The sequence below is a fragment of the Elephas maximus genome, chromosome X (genome assembly GCF_024166365.1).
Source record: "Elephas maximus indicus isolate mEleMax1 chromosome X, mEleMax1 primary haplotype, whole genome shotgun sequence".
NCBI lineage: Eukaryota > Metazoa > Chordata > Mammalia > Proboscidea > Elephantidae > Elephas > Elephas maximus.
The window spans coordinates 124,010,673-124,026,394 of NC_064846.1; the positions used below are offsets into that span (position 1 = coordinate 124,010,673).

The 15,722-nt window shown below is 40.5% G+C and overlaps 1 protein-coding gene across 2 annotated transcripts in view; it reads left to right on the top strand.

Annotated features, from left to right (window-relative positions):
- Positions 1 to 15,722, top strand: part of SYN1 (synapsin I) — a 67,176-nt gene that overhangs the window by 6,791 nt on the left and 44,663 nt on the right. For both annotated transcript variants that reach the window (XM_049871330.1, XM_049871331.1), the window contains exons 2-5: positions 3,076 to 3,133; positions 3,237 to 3,328; positions 4,186 to 4,342; positions 4,514 to 4,603. In XM_049871330.1, coding sequence (XP_049727287.1) covers positions 3,076 to 3,133; positions 3,237 to 3,328; positions 4,186 to 4,342; positions 4,514 to 4,603 — 397 coding nt within the window. The remainder of the gene's footprint in view (positions 1 to 3,075; positions 3,134 to 3,236; positions 3,329 to 4,185; positions 4,343 to 4,513; positions 4,604 to 15,722) is intronic.

Consider the following 15,722-nt stretch of genomic DNA (forward strand, 5'->3'; position numbering starts at 1 on the left):
TATGCATTTGTGAACTGGGGAAGTAACTACTGGGTAGATCTATGAACCCAGTGGACCCACTGTGAGCAGGACCTGGGTCAGGACTTCATTTATTGCATTACCCCTTCTGTGTTTCTCAACATTGCTGGTGCCACTCTTACAAGCATATTCCTTATTGCTTTGTTAAGTTGTGTATATCCTCTGAGTCCTCTCGTAGAACATAGTCAGCTGGTGGGTTTTTCAGACTTCGATAGTGTATCTACTTAGCATTGCTGTTTCTCCAAGTCCTTTCCTTCCATATTCTCCCATGGAAGTTTTGGCATTTCTGCTTCATGTAGTGTGGGCCACTGTTTTTTCTAATTTTTCAAGAGTCATCCTAGCAGTGTGTTAGCACCATCTTCTAGGATCTTTACCAAGGTTTTAAATTCTGTATTCTGGAAGAGTACTCCAATTTTATGTTCTACCCCCTGGATCCACTGTCCTCAGGATTCAGTCCCATGCATTCCTTCCCAGCTCCTGCCAGTGCATATTAGCTGGATTCTTCAGCTTCTTCTACATATAGTTCCCCTCCTTGCTTTGCAAGTCTAGAACCTTTCCAGTCAAGTGTGTTGAATTTGACCCTGGTTGCCAAGAGAGGAGGTGGGTTTTGTTTCTGAGAGGGGCAAGCAATGTTTTATAAGGCAACTGCTTCATTTGAGGCCTCTGCATTATCTTCAAGCAGAGGGAAGCTCTATATTCTAACAACGGAGAGTGGGCTACTTCTGTAGGCCCAGTGGAATCAGGTGAATCTTTAAGGTCAAGATTTTTAACTGCCTCTGCCCAGATATCCCCATCCCAAGTTTCAGGGTCTCATTCCTTCCCTATAAGACCCTGAGCATGGCATAGGAGATGTGCTAGACCTGATAATTGAACCATCTCTGAAGCTCTGCTACATTTACAATTAAGCCCTGAGCCTGGTCTTCCCTTCTCTGTCCTCTGGCTGCAGGGGATTAGGGCTTCCTTAAATGCAGCCCAAGGAGGCCCTCTGGTTTTCACATTTTGCCTTGAATTGATGATTATTCACCCTGAGAGAGTCATATCATTCTTCAGATAATCAATGGTTCTCAGCCAATAGTCACCCAAGTCTGGTTAACATTTCCCTGATACCTTTTAAGTGCCAGGGATATTTCATCAGCCAGTGCATTCCCTCCCACTGATATTCCATTACAGTCCACTATCGGTTAAAGACACTACTGCTGCAGAACCCCAGGGGCCTATGTTGTAATTCTCCCACTTGGGCTTTTCTTAAACTCCACACTGCATCTTTTCCTACTACTGATACCTCCAGTATCAGTACGTCAGATCGTATGACCCAAGTGGCAGGGCTGCTGTGCCGTAGCCTGGAACTGCTGCAGAGCCCTTTGCGTTGCTACAGCATGCCAGGGGCTATCTGTGCTACATCTCCCACCAGTGATATGATGGAGCCTCATCCACAGCTGGCTGCTGGATGATCCAGCTCCAGAATTGCATTAGAATCTGCTTTGTAGTTTCACTTCTCTTGCCCACTGTTTTGGTTTGGGTTCCCTGGGAACTCTTTGAGGCAGAGATTTACATGCAGGAGGTGTATTGGAACCAACAACTTTGAAATCAACACCTATAAGAAGGATAGGATTGAGCAGAGGAAGAATCTGACCCACAATGAGGTTGCATCAGAGGCCTCAGCCAATCCTAGGGGGAGCTCTGGAGTTGTGAGGGCCCTTCAGAGTCAGCCCATATTGAGGCAAGAAGGCCGGCCTTTGTACCCTCTCATAGACCAAATATAGGCCGTGTGTTACCCTCAGAAAGTAAGTGTAACCTTGACCAAGGGAATTGCTTGTGACAGAGGGTAAGTCCTGGTGGCGACACAGCTGTGAGCTGTTAACAGCTGATATTCCCAGCAGCTGGGAGATGGATGCATTGGCTCTGAAGAGGAGACCACAAATACCCACTACACTTGTGGTCAAAAAAGTTTGATAAACAATGATATACTCTGAACTCATCATCATTTTATAGATGAAAATGTGTGGGTCTGAGAGAAATTCTTTTTGACATTTGTAAGGGAACAATGTCAGTGATGATATATGTGTGCGACAGAGAGAATGAATAAGTGCGTTTGGGATATTTTGTGTGTGTCAGTGATGTCACTAGGGCCCATTTGTGCTGTGTGTATGTGTCATAGACTCTGTGTTCATGTCAGTGACCCTAGCAGTGTCTCCTCCCTTCACCCCCCCCCTTCCATGAGAAACCTGATTGGGCATGAGGGTCTGTCTGTGGAGAGGCCTGTCTAGAAGAAATCCTGGGCCTCAGGGAGGAGGCCACCGGAAAAAGCCCAGCTGCAGATGGGCCCAGGAACAGTGACATAGCAGTTTGTGATGTGCCTACTGCTGCTCCTACTCTCTTTCCTCTGGTGTCCCCTCGTCCTCAGCTGCATTCCCTGCCCGAGCCCCATCAGTGCTGGCTACGGCTTCTTCAGAAGCACCCCAACCTGCATCCCTCAATCTGTTTCTCCTTTTCTGATACCACTGCCCACCTATGACTGTTGTGTCCCTCACAGCACACAACCACATGTGGGGAATGTGTCCCCCACTTGGGAAAGGGCCAGAGAGCAGAGAGGTGCTTCAGGCCATACAAGCAGACACAGGTACCACAGGGACTGAAATATACACAAACACGGGCACACTTTTTTCATATATATGTATTTTATAGGTTCTTTGGCATTTAAAAACCACCAGGCAATTTCAAATTATGTTATAGTTTGCAAAGCACTATTCATTTTGTGAAGCTTTTCAACATTTACAATAGCAATGTGACTAGCAGACCATATTTTGGGAAATGCCTACTCTCTGTGGTTTAAGGAAATATTTTAGTTTGCAATGTCCCTTGAGATTTACACACCTCCATCTGAATCACAACAGACTTTATTGTTTACAAAGCGCTATTGATTTTTCAAAGTATTTCAACAATTTAAAAGCAATTTACAGTTTTCGTAGGGGCATTGAGGGGCAAATGTTGGGAATCAAGGGACCACCCTTGCTGGTATTTGAGTTTTGACAGGTGTGCTCTGCTTTTCCTCTCCAGGGCGAAATACTTCAAAGGAAAAAAGATTCATGGAGAAATTGACATTAAAGTAGAACAGGTTAGTTGGGGCAGATGGACCTGGGGGTTAACTGTCCAGACTGCAAACTGGGTGATCATTTTTGTGTGATGTGGGGGAATCACTGATTTTCTCCCCTTCCCAGGCTGAATTCTCTGATCTCAACCTTGTGGCTCATGCCAATGGTGGATTCTCTGTGGACATGGAAGTTCTTCGGAATGGGGTGAAGGTTGTGCGGTAAGTATAAAAAGGGTAGCTTGGTATTATGGGAGAGGTGTAAGGACCCCCTTAAGCTGAGAGAAGCTCCCCACCCATCCATCTGTGAGCAAGAACTTAGACACAGAATGTAGGGAGGTAGCTTTTTTTTTCTGAAGAAAAAAAAGCCAAGAATCCAAGCAGACCACAAGTCAAATTTTTTCATTTATTAATGTACTAAACATTTGTTGAACATCTTTTGCACGGCAGGTGTTGCTCTCAGCATTTTGCATTCAACAAATGTTTATTGAACACCTACTGTGTGCAAGGAGCTGTTCTAGGTGCTGAGGATGTAGCAATGGACAAAACAGACAAAAAAATTAAGTAGTATAAAAGTGCTAAGAAAAAAATATATAGCAGTAAAGGGCCATAGGAATCGTTGGGTGGTGATGGGGTCTGCAATTTGGATAGGGTGGTCCAATAGTGTGGGAGACATTAGAGTAAAGATCTGAAGGAGGTGAAGGAGTGATCCATTCAGATATCTAGGGGGATAATGTTCTAGGCAGAGGGAACAGCCATTGTAGAGGCCCTGAGGCTGAAATTTATTCTGAGCGGCACACTTTGAGGACAGGTGGTGGTCTGAGAGATTGTGACCAGGGGGGAGCTGTCAAAGCTGCCCTTGGTGAGGGAAGGAGCAGGAAGGAAAGGCTTAAGGGCATCACCAGATGGGGAAAGGTTAGAAAGGATACTTGAGGCAGAGGGCACAGCTTGTAAATGTGTGCAAATAAATCACTTTGCAATTTCTGGGAACTGTGGGTACTTAGAAACTTGGTTTTTGTTCCAAGGGTGGTGGGGAACTTCTGGGGGCACCTTCAACACTTCTATCCCTGCCACCCCAGGTCTCTGAAGCCAGACTTTGTGCTGATCCGCCAGCATGCCTTCAGCATGGCAAGGAATGGAGACTACCGCAGTTTGGTCATTGGGCTGCAGTATGCTGGAATTCCCAGTGTTAACTCTTTACATTCCGTCTACAACTTCTGTGACAAGCCTTGGGTGGTAAGTGATGGGGAGGGTGCTACTGGAAGAGTGAAGAGCTCTTATATGCATGTGGGAGCCTAAAATCACTGTGATTTTTGAGAGCTGAGGAAGTTTAGAAACTGGAAGTCCCAGCGTGGAGACTCCCTCCAGGTGAAGGACTTGCTGACTCATTTCTCCTGGCTCCCATAGTTTGCCCAGATGGTTCGACTGCACAAGAAACTGGGGACAGAGGAATTCCCACTAATCGATCAGACCTTCTACCCCAATCATAAAGAAATGGTGAGTCCGGGGGAAATAGAGTGGGCAGGAGGGAAAAACGTCATAACTACTACAGTGATATTACCAATGGATGTGTTGTCAATGGGAGGATATCAGAGAGTACAGTCCGTGTGTGCATGTGGAGATGTGACACTGCTTTGTGATAGAGTTTATCAATACTATGATTTTACTAATGGTTACAAGTGTGAAATCACCGATACCAATGTTTACCTGATCTTATTACTCTTACTACCTATTCTCGCCGTATTAAAAATTGATTTCAAATGTAAATTAACTGAACTAATTTAAACAATCAAATAGAAATTAGTAATTGTTGCTAACATTATCAAATATTGCTCCTGATAGAAATTTTTGCCAATTTCAAATTAGAGTTGCCATTAAAAATTATCAGTAGCAATGTTATAAATTAAATTATGTTTACACATAGAAGTTGAATTATTGGTTAGTAAATTTATTCTTTTTTTATTATCATAAAATAAAGCCCTGGTGGCACAGTGGTTAAGACCTTGGTTGCTAACCAAAAGGTCGGCAGTTCAAAATCCACCAGGCGCTCCTTGGAAACCCTGTGGGGCAGTTCTATTCTGTCCTATAGGGTCACAATGAGTTGGAATTGAATTGATGGCAACAGGTTTGGTTTTTGGTATTATCATAAAACATAAGCACTAATATTATAAATTATCGCCAATACCGGCTGTCCCAAGGTTATGAATATCCAACTTACATACAACCTGTAGTTATGAACCAACCCTCATAAAGCCTATTATGTTAAATATTCGAGGTACATACAGTGGTTTATAATAACAAATGGGCACTACTTTGCAACACATATCAAAACATTATTATTATTACTATATTATTATGTTAAAGATGTTTTAGTGTATCTGGAAACCCTGGTGGCGTAGTGGTTAAGTGCTACGGCTCTTAACTAAGAGGTCGGCATGTTTGAATCCGCCAGGCGCTCCTTGGAAACTCTAGGGGGCAGTTCTACTCTGTCCTGTAGGGTCGCTATGAGTCGGAATCGACTCGATGGCGGTGGGTTTTTGGGAAGTGTTTCTTTATCGATTTTATGCATAAAAGGTACACTACGTACTATATACTAAGACAAACATTTGACTGACATTAAATATGAACTGTACCTAACTGTTCCAACTTATGTACAAATGGAACTTAAAGACAGATTTAGGAATGGAGCTCCTTCATAATCCAAGGACTGCCCAAACTACAAATCATGGGTACTGATGTCAATTATAAATATTATTAGGAATTAAATTAGAATTCCTAATAGAAATTGGATAATCATTACTAGTATTATAAAGATTATAAGTATTACTACAAAGTATTATCAATATTACAAATTATGCTCTAATATAAATGGTAAGCACTGTTTTGAATTATATTCTACTTAATAAAAGAAATTGTATTGTCATTACTAACATTAAATATGACAATTAATATTGCAAATTTTTACCAATGTTACAAATGAAGATTATCAATATAAATGATAAGTACCTATATTGTGAATTAAGTTATAATTACTAAAAAATTAAACTGTTAGTAAAAACATTGTAAAGTATTGTTATAGATACAACAAATTATTACCAGTGTTACAAATTAGGATTACTAACAGCCCTGGTGGTGCAGTAGTTAAGCACTTGTCTGCTAACCAAAAGGTTGGTGGGTTGAACCCACCAACTGCTCCATGGGAGAAAGATGTGGCAGTCTGCTTCCATAGAGATTAAGCCTTGAAAACCCTATGGGGCAGTTCTGTCTGTCCCATAGGGTTGTCGTGAGTCATAATCGACACAACAGCAATGGGTTTTGGGTATGTTTTGAATTACATTATAGTTACTCGTGATGAACATTCCAACTGATATTATAAATAATTACAAATGTTAAGGTAATGATTACTAATATAAATTATGAGTACCACAGTTATGAATTAGATTTTAGTTACAAATAGAAATTACATCACCTTACTAGTAAATGCCATCAAATTTCATAATATTTTACCAATGTTAAAATTACATTTGCTTATATAAATAATAATTACCAGTTTTATTAATTCAATTAAAATTAAATATCAAAATTGATCCAACATTACCAACTTGATTAAATAAACATTGCTACTAATATTACAAATTTTTACCAGTATTACAAGTTACGGTCACTGACATAAGTTAACAATGTGTTAAGAATTAAGTTTATTTACTAATGAAGATTGACTCATTAGTTCTAATGAAACCCAATTTGTATATCATTATTAATATTCCACATTCTTTGAGAGTATAGTGGAGTGTGATTAAGAGCAAAATTTCTGTATTCCAGCTCCACAGTTTATTACTACTTAAATGCTCTTTTCCTCAGTTTATCTATCTGCAAAATGTGGGTAATAATAGTTTCTGCCTCATAGAGTTGGTGTGAGAATTAAATTATTTAATAAATGTAAAGTGCTTAGAACGGTAGCATCTGGCATACTGTAACTGCAACATAAGTGTTGAAAAGTTCTATTCCTAATTTCTTAAATAATATTTTATTGTGTTTTCGGTGAAAATTTACACAGCAAATTAGGTTCCTGTTTAACAATTTCTATAGGAATTGTTCGGAAACTCTGGTGGTGTAGTCGTTAAGTGCTACAGCTGCTAACCAAAGGGTTGGCAGTTCAAATCCGCCAGCCGCTCCTTGGGAACTCTACGGGGCAGTTCTACTCTGTCCTTTAGGGTCGCTATGAGTCAGAATCGACTCGACGGCACTGGGTTTGGTTTTTTGGTTTATAGGAATTGTTCAGTGATGTTGGTTACATTCTCCACAGTGTGTCAGCATTTTCATTATTTCTGTCTGGTTGTTCTGTTTCCATTAACCTAGTTTCCCTGCCTCCCATTACTTTCTCAAATTTGCTTTAGAGTAAATGTTGACCATTTGGTCTCATATAGATTTTTTTAAGGAGCACATTACTCACGGGTGATGTTATTTTATGAGCCAATTTATTGTTTAGCTGAAAGGTGACCTCCCGGAGTAGTTTCAGTTCAAAGTTTAAAGGGTATCTCAGGGTGATAGTCTTAGGGGTTCTAGTCTCAACCAGTCCACTAAGTCTGGACTTTATAAGAATTAGAGTTTTGTTCTACATTTTTACCCATTCTATCAGGGTCCATCTGTTGTGTCCCTGATCAGAATGGTTGGTAGTGGTATCTGGGCACCATCTAGTTCTTCTGGTCTCAGGGTAGATGAGGCTGTGGTTTGTGCAGGCTATTAGTCCTGTACACTAGTTTCTTTTTTTTTTAATTTTTTGTTGTTGTTGAGAGTATACACAGCAAAACATACCCCAGTTCAACCGTTTCTACATGTAAAATTCAGTGACATTGATTACATTCTTCAAGTTGTGCAACCATTCTCACCCGCCTTTTCTGAGTTGTTCCTTTCGCATTAACATAAACTTACTGCCTTCTAAGGTTTCTGTCTAATCTTTCTAGCTGCTGTTGTCACGTTGCTCCCATATAGATGGTTCTTAAAAGAGCATAATGCTCAAGGCAGACATTTTTTACTAGTTAAGCCAAACTATTGTTTGCTTTTATAGTTTCATCTCTTAGTATTTGGTTTCCATCATTCCCTTTTGCTCCAGATGAGTGGAGACCAATAATTGTATTTACTTTTTTTTTTTAATTTTTATTGTGCTTTAAGTGAAGTTTACAAATCAAGTCAGTCGCTCATACAAAAAATTACATACGCTTGCTATATATTCCTAGTTGCTCTCCCTCAGATGAGACAGGATACTCTTTCCCTGCACTCCCTCTTCTCATGTCCATTCGGCCAGCTTCTGACCCCCTCTGCCCTCTCATCTCCCCTCCAGACAGGAGATGCCCACATAGTCTCATGTATTTATGCACCCAATGACAGGGCTGCAAGATATATAAAACAAACTTTAACAGAGTTGAAAAGTGAGATAGACACCTCCACAATTACAGTAGGAGACTTCAACACACCACTTTCAGAGAAGGACAGGACTTCCAGTAAGAAGCTCAATAAAGACACGGAAGATCTAATTGCTACAATCAACCAACTTGACCTCATAGACTTACACAGAACACTCCACCCAACAGCTGCAAAGTATACTTTTTTTTTTCTAGTGCACATGGAACGTTCTCTAGAATAGATCACATATTAGGTCATAAAACAAACCTTTGCAGAATCCAAAACAATGAAATATTACAAAGCATCTTCTCAGACCACAAGGCCATAAAAGCAGAAATCAGTAAGAGAAAAATCAGGGAAAAGAAATCAAATACTTGGAAACTGAACAATACCCTGCTCAAAAAAGACTGGGTTATAGAAGACATAAAGGAGGGAATAAAGAAATTCATAGAATGCAACGAGAATGAAAACACTTCCTATCAAAACCTCTGGAACACAGCAAAAGCAGTGCTCAGAGGTCAATTTAAATCGATAAATGCACACATACATAAAGAAGAAGGAGCCAAAATCAGAGAACTGTCCCTACAGCTTGAACAAATAGAAAGCGAGCAAAAAAGAATCCATCAGGCACCAGGAGAAAACAAATAATAAAAATTAGAGCTGAACTAAATGAATTAGAGAACAGAAAAACAATTGAAAGAATTAACAAAACCAAAAGGTGGTTCTTTGAAAAAATTAACAAAATTGATAAACCATTGGCCAGACTGACTAAAGAAATACAGGAAAGGAAACAAATAACCAGAATAAGAAATGAAATGGGCCATATCACAACAGACCCAACTGAAATTAAAAGAATCATTTCAGATTATTATGAAAAATTATACTCTAACAAATTTGCAAACCTAGAAGAAATGGATGAATTCCTAGAAAAACACTACCTACCTAAACTAACACAATCAGAAGTAAAACAACTAAATAGACCCATAACAAAAGAGATTGAAAAGGTAATCAAAAAACTTCCAACAAAAAAAAAGCCCTGGTCTGGATGGCTTCACTGCAGAGTTCTACCAAACTTTCAGAGAAGAGTTAACACCACTACTACTAAAGGTATTCCAAAGCATAGAAAATGATGGAATACTACCAAACTCATTCTATGAAGCCACCATATCCCTGCTACCAAAACCAGGTAAAGACACCACAAAAAAAGAAAATTATACACCTATATCCCTCATGAACATAGATGCAAAAATCCTCAACAAAATCCAGCCAATAGAATTCAACACCATATCAAAAAATAATCCACCACGACCTAGTGGGATTTATACCAGGTATGCAAGAAAAAAAATATATATATATATTTTTCTTCTTTTATGCAAGGTTGGTTCAATATTAGAAAAACTATTAATGTAATCCACCATATAAATAAAATGAAAGACAAAAACCACATACATGATCTTATCAATTGATGCAGAAAAGGTGTTTGACAAAGTCCAACACCCATTGATGATAAAAACTCTCAGCAAAATAGAAATTGAAGGAAAATTTCTCAACATAACAAAGGGCATTTATACAAAGCCAACAACCAACATCATTCGAAATGGAGAGAGCCTGAAAGCATTGCCCTTGAGAACGGGAATCAGACAAGGATGCCCTTTATCACCGCTCTTGTTCAACATTGTGCTAGAGGTCCTAGCCAGAGCAATTAGGCTAGACAAAGAAATAAAGGGCATCCGGATTGGCAAAGAAGAAGTAAAATTATCTCTCTTTGCGGATGACATGATCTTGTACACAGAAAACCCTAAGGAATCCTCCAGAAAACTACTGAAACTAACAGAAGAGTTCAGCAGAGTTTCAGGTTACAAGATAAACATACAAAAATCACTTGGATTCCTCTACATCAACAAAAAGAACATTGAAGAGGAAATCACCAAGTCAATACTATTCACAGTAGCCCACATACTCTCATGTGTCTACTTGATCCCAGAAGCTCGCTCCTCACCGGTATCATATTCTATCCCATAGTCCAGTCCAATCCCTGTCTGAAGAGTTGGCTTTGGGAGTGATTCCTGTCTCAGGCTAACAGACGATCTGGGGACCATGACCATCGGGGTCCTTCTAGTCTCAGTCAGACCATTAAGTCTGGTCTTTTTACGAGAATTAGGGGTCTGCATCCCACTGCTCTCCTGCTCCCCCAGGGGTTCTCTGTTGTGTTGCCTCTCAGGGCAGTCATCGGTTGTAGCTGGACACCATCTAGTTCTTCTAGTCTCAGGCTGATGTACTCCCTGGTTTATGTGGCCCTTTCTGTCTCTTGGGCTCATAATTACCTTGTGTCTTTGGTGTTCTTCATTCGCCTTTGCTCCAGGTGGGTTGAGGACCAATTGATGCATCTTAGATGGCCGCTTGCTACCGTTTAAGACCCCAGACACCACTTTCCAAAGTGGAATGCAGAATGTTTTCTTAATAGATTTTATTACGCCAGTTGACTTATATGTCCCCGGAAACCATGGTCCCTAAAACCCGCCCCTGCTACGTTGGCCTTCATAGCGCTCGGTTTATTCAGGAAACTTTTTTGCTTCTGTGCCTTTACGGAGCTTCTTTCTGGATGTTCTGTCCTTCACCAAAAGTGGTATGTTGAAGGCTCCCACAATTATTGTGGAGCTATTTTTTTTTTTTATCTATCTCACTTTTCAATGCTGTTAGGGTTTGTTTTATTTATCTTGAAGCCCTGTCATTGGGTGCACAAATATTAACATGGTTATATCCTCCTGGTATATTGTCCCTTTAATCATTATATAATTTCCTTTCTTGTCCTTTGTGGTGGATTTAACTTTAAAGTCTATTTTGTCAGAAATTAATATTGCCACTCATACTCCTTTTTGATTGTTGTTTGCTTGATACATATTTTTTTATCCTTTGAGCGTTAGTTTGTTTGTGTCTCTAAGTCTAAGGTATGTCTCTTGTAGGCAGCGTATAGATGGATCATGTTTTTTTTATCCATTCTGCTACTCTGTGTCTCTTAATTGGTGCTTTTAGTCTATTTCCATTCAGTGTAATTATGGATAGATACGAGTTTAGTGCCGTCATTCTGATGTCTTTTTTGTGTGTGTTGTTGACAGTTTCTTTTTCCCACTTAATTTTTTGTACTGAGTAGTTTATCTCTATATATTGTCTTTTCATTTTATTTGTTTTGTTGATTTTGTTTCTGCTGAGTCTTCATTTTTTTCTTGTATTATACTTTGATGGGTGGGATTGTTAGTCTCCTTTTGGTTACTTTAATATTCACCCGTTTTTTTCTAAGTTTAAACCTAACTTTTAAGTCTTTGTATTGCCTTGTCTTCCTCTCCATATGAAAGATCTATGACTACATTCTTAGTCCCTCTTTATTGTTTTAGTGTTGTCTTCTCTTACATAATAACATCACTGTTTTCCTGTTTTGAACTTTTTTTTTATCTTGATTTATTTTTGTGATTTCCCTACCTGGTTTGACATCTGGTTGCTCTGTCCAGTGTTCTAGTCTTGGGTTGATACCTGATATCACTGATTTTCTAACCAGAGAACTCCCTTTAGTATTTCTTGTAGTTTTGGCTTGGTTTTTACAAATTCCCTAAATTTCTGTTTATCTGGAAATACCCTAATTTCCCCTTCATATTTGAGAGAGAGTTTTGCTGGATATATGATTCATGGTTGGCAGTTTTTTCCTTCAATGCTTTATATAAGTCATCTCATTGCCTTCTTGCCTGCATGGTTTCTACCGAGTAGTCCAAGCTTAGTCTTATTGACTCTCCTTTTTTAGGTGACTTTTCGTTTATCCCTAACTACTCTTAAAGTTCTCTCTTTATCTTTGCTTTTGGCAAGTTTGATTATAATATGTCTTGATGACTTTCTTTTGAGATCTACCTTATGTGGAGTTCAATGAGCATCTTGGATAGATATCTTATCTTTCAAGATGTCAGGGAAGCTTTCTGCCAACAAATATTCAACAACTCTCTCTGTATTTTCTGTTATCCCTCCCTGTTCTGGTACTCCAGTCACTTGTAGGTTATTTCTCTTGATAGAATCCACATGATTCTTAGGGTTTTTTCATTTTTTTTTAATTCTTTTATCTGATTTTTCTTCAAATATATTGGTGCCAAGGGTTTTGTCTTCAATCTAATTCTGCCTTCCACTTTCTCAATTCTATTCCTCTTTCTACTGAGTTGTCTAATTCTGTAATTTTATTGTTAATCTTCTGAATTTCTGATTGCTGTCTTTCTATGGATTCTTGCAGCTTCTTAAATTTTTCATTATGTTATTGGATAACCTTTTTAGTTTCTTCAACTGCTTTATCTGTGTGTTCCTTGACTTGTTCTGCGTTTTGCCTAATTTCATTCCTGATGTCTCTAAGAGCTCCGTATATTAATCTTCTGTATTCTGCATCTGGTTGTTCCAGGAAGGCACCTTCATCCAGAAGATCCCTTGATTCTTTGTTCTGAGTGCTTGTTGAAGCGATCATAGTCTGCTTCTTTATGTGATTTGATATTGACTGTTGTCTCCAAGCCATCTATAAATTTTTGTATTAGTTTATTTTACATTTGCTTCCTGTATCCTAGCTTCTTGCTTTGTTTTGTTTTGGTATGCCCAGATAGGTTGCGTGAGTGAGCTTGCTTATTTTCACCTTTGAAACTCCAACGTCCTGTCACTAGATGGCTAGAGGTGTTATCAAGCATATGATCCTAGGAGTCCATTCACTTGTATGGATTCAGCTCAGGTGTCCAGGTAGTTGGTAATCAAGTGTGTGGTACCAGCTCTGTCCTACAGTCTTAGAGGGGCAGGGGTGATTGGTGTAGGCACAGGTATCTGGTTGCAGCAGCGGTGTTACACTCTGAACAAGGCAGGGGCTGACAACCATCCCCCGAGTGTCTGTGAGGAAAGCCCATCCCTGTTCCCTAGAGCACACAGGTGGGTGGGTTTTGCAGCCAGACCATGGGCACCCAATGCTTTTGGTTGTAAGGGCTGGGAGGCACCACTTATCCTTGGACCCCTGTTGTGGGTGGCTAGGTGACGTGGGTGGAGCCACCAGTCCTCAGGCCCTTGATGTGGGTAGGTGCGGACCCTGTTTAATAGGCAAAGTGATGTCAAACATCAGACACCCACCTCTCCTCCACACAGCTGAAACAGTTGCAGTCTGCCAACAAGAGCCTATTCTCCTGAAATAGGCCCACACAGATCCACCCAGGCGAGAAAGATATTCAAAGTGCATGGACCGTTTATGCCTGGACAGGAGCCACTTCTGTCCTGAGCTCTCCAGCTTAGTGGAGCTGGCAAATAATCTTTTCTCCCAATTATGAATTTATTCCCTCTCTTTTTTTTTCCAAGGCTGAGAGAATGGCTCAGAGGGTTCAGCAGGGCCTATCTCAGGCCCAGGGAAATCGATAGCCACTGAAGCTGGCTTGGGGGCTGGGAGCATGGTAAAGTATATGCAAATACTTAGCTTTTGCCGAGAGCGCCTTTCTTCTCTGGTTCTGGAGGTGTGAGTAGGCTGTGTGGCTGTCTCTCCCTGAGGAGACTGTGTCTGGAATGCTACTGCCAGCCCTGCAACGGTCACTCCAGGAGTGGTGCCTGAGGGTTCCTGGAGATTCAGGTCCGGCAACTTCTCTCCACTTCTGAAACATCTCTCCCTCTCCCGCCACTCAGTCCATTTTCTAACTTTTCCTTTGGTATTCAGGGCTCCTAGCTTGTCATAAATATAATCATTTTGCTTTTTTTTTTCAGGTCTTTGTTGTAAGAGGGATCACCAGAAGCTTACAACTAATCCACCATTTTGGCCCCGCCTCTCCAATAGTTAGATAACTGCTTGCAAGCTTTTCGGACCCAAGACACTACTCACCAAACTAAGATGTAGAACATAAACTTTATATGCCAGTTGACCAAGTTGTCCCATGAGCCTATGGTCTTAAGCCTTCAAACCCAGTAAACAAATCCCACAAGATGTTTGGTTATGTCTAAGAGGTATGCATAACTGTGCCTCCTATGTCTTTTATTATATATCTGAATATATATGCAGCACACACATACATGTATATACATATGCCTATAGGTACATCAGAAATCCTAGTGGCACAGTGGTTAAGAGCTCGGCTGCTAACCAAAAAGTCGGTGGTTGAGATCCACCAGATGCTCCTTTGAAACCCTATGGGACAGTTCTACTCTGTCCTGTAGGGTTGCTATGAGTTGGAATCGACTCAGTGGCAATGGGTTTGGTTTTTGGTTTTTGATAGGTACACCTATTAACGTAGATACAAACATATACCTACCTATAAACATACATGCATGCATAAGTACATATGTAACCACACACATATTTTTTGGTTGTTGCTGGAAAATTGTATATATATTATAGCATTTACCAAATAGGTCCCTTATTCTCATGTATGTCTTTTCTTTGTCTGTCAATTGCACAGTGATTTTCTAAAAGTTTTTACTGTACTTTAAGTGAAAGTTTACAAATCAAGTCAGTCTCTCACACAAGAGCTTATATACACCTTGAAACATACTCCCAATTGCTCTCCCTCTAACGAGAGAGCCTGCTCCCTCCCTCCACTCTGTCTTATCCTATCCATTTCGCTACCTTCTAACCCCCTCTACCCTCTCATCTCCCCTCCAGGGAAGAGATGCCAACATAGCCTCAAGGGTCCACCTGATCCAAGAAGCTCACTCCTCACCAGCATCCCTCTCTAAACACATCGTCCAGTCCAATCCCTGTCTGAAGAGTTGGCTTTGGGAATGGTTCCTGTCCGGTCCTGAAGGTCTGGGGTCCATGACCACCGGGGTCTTTCTAGTCTCGGTCAGACCATTAAGTCTGGTCTTTTTATGAGAATTTGAGATCTGCATCCCACTGCTCTCCTGCTCCCTCAGGGGTTCTTTGTTGTGTTCCCTGTCAGGGCAGTCATCAGTTGTAGCTGGGCACCATCTAGCTCTTCTGATCTCAGGCTGATGTAGTCTCTCCTTTATGTGGCCCTTTTATCTCTTGGGCTCATAATTACCTTGTGTCGTTGGTGTTCTTCATTCTCCTTTGATCCAGGTGGGTTGAGACCAATTGATGCATCTTAGATGGCCGCTTGCTAGCGTTTAAGACCCAGAAGCCTCTCTCCAAGGTGGGATGCAGAGTGTTTTCTTAATAGATTTTATTATGCCAATGGACTTAGATGTCCCCTGAAACCATGGTCCCCAAACC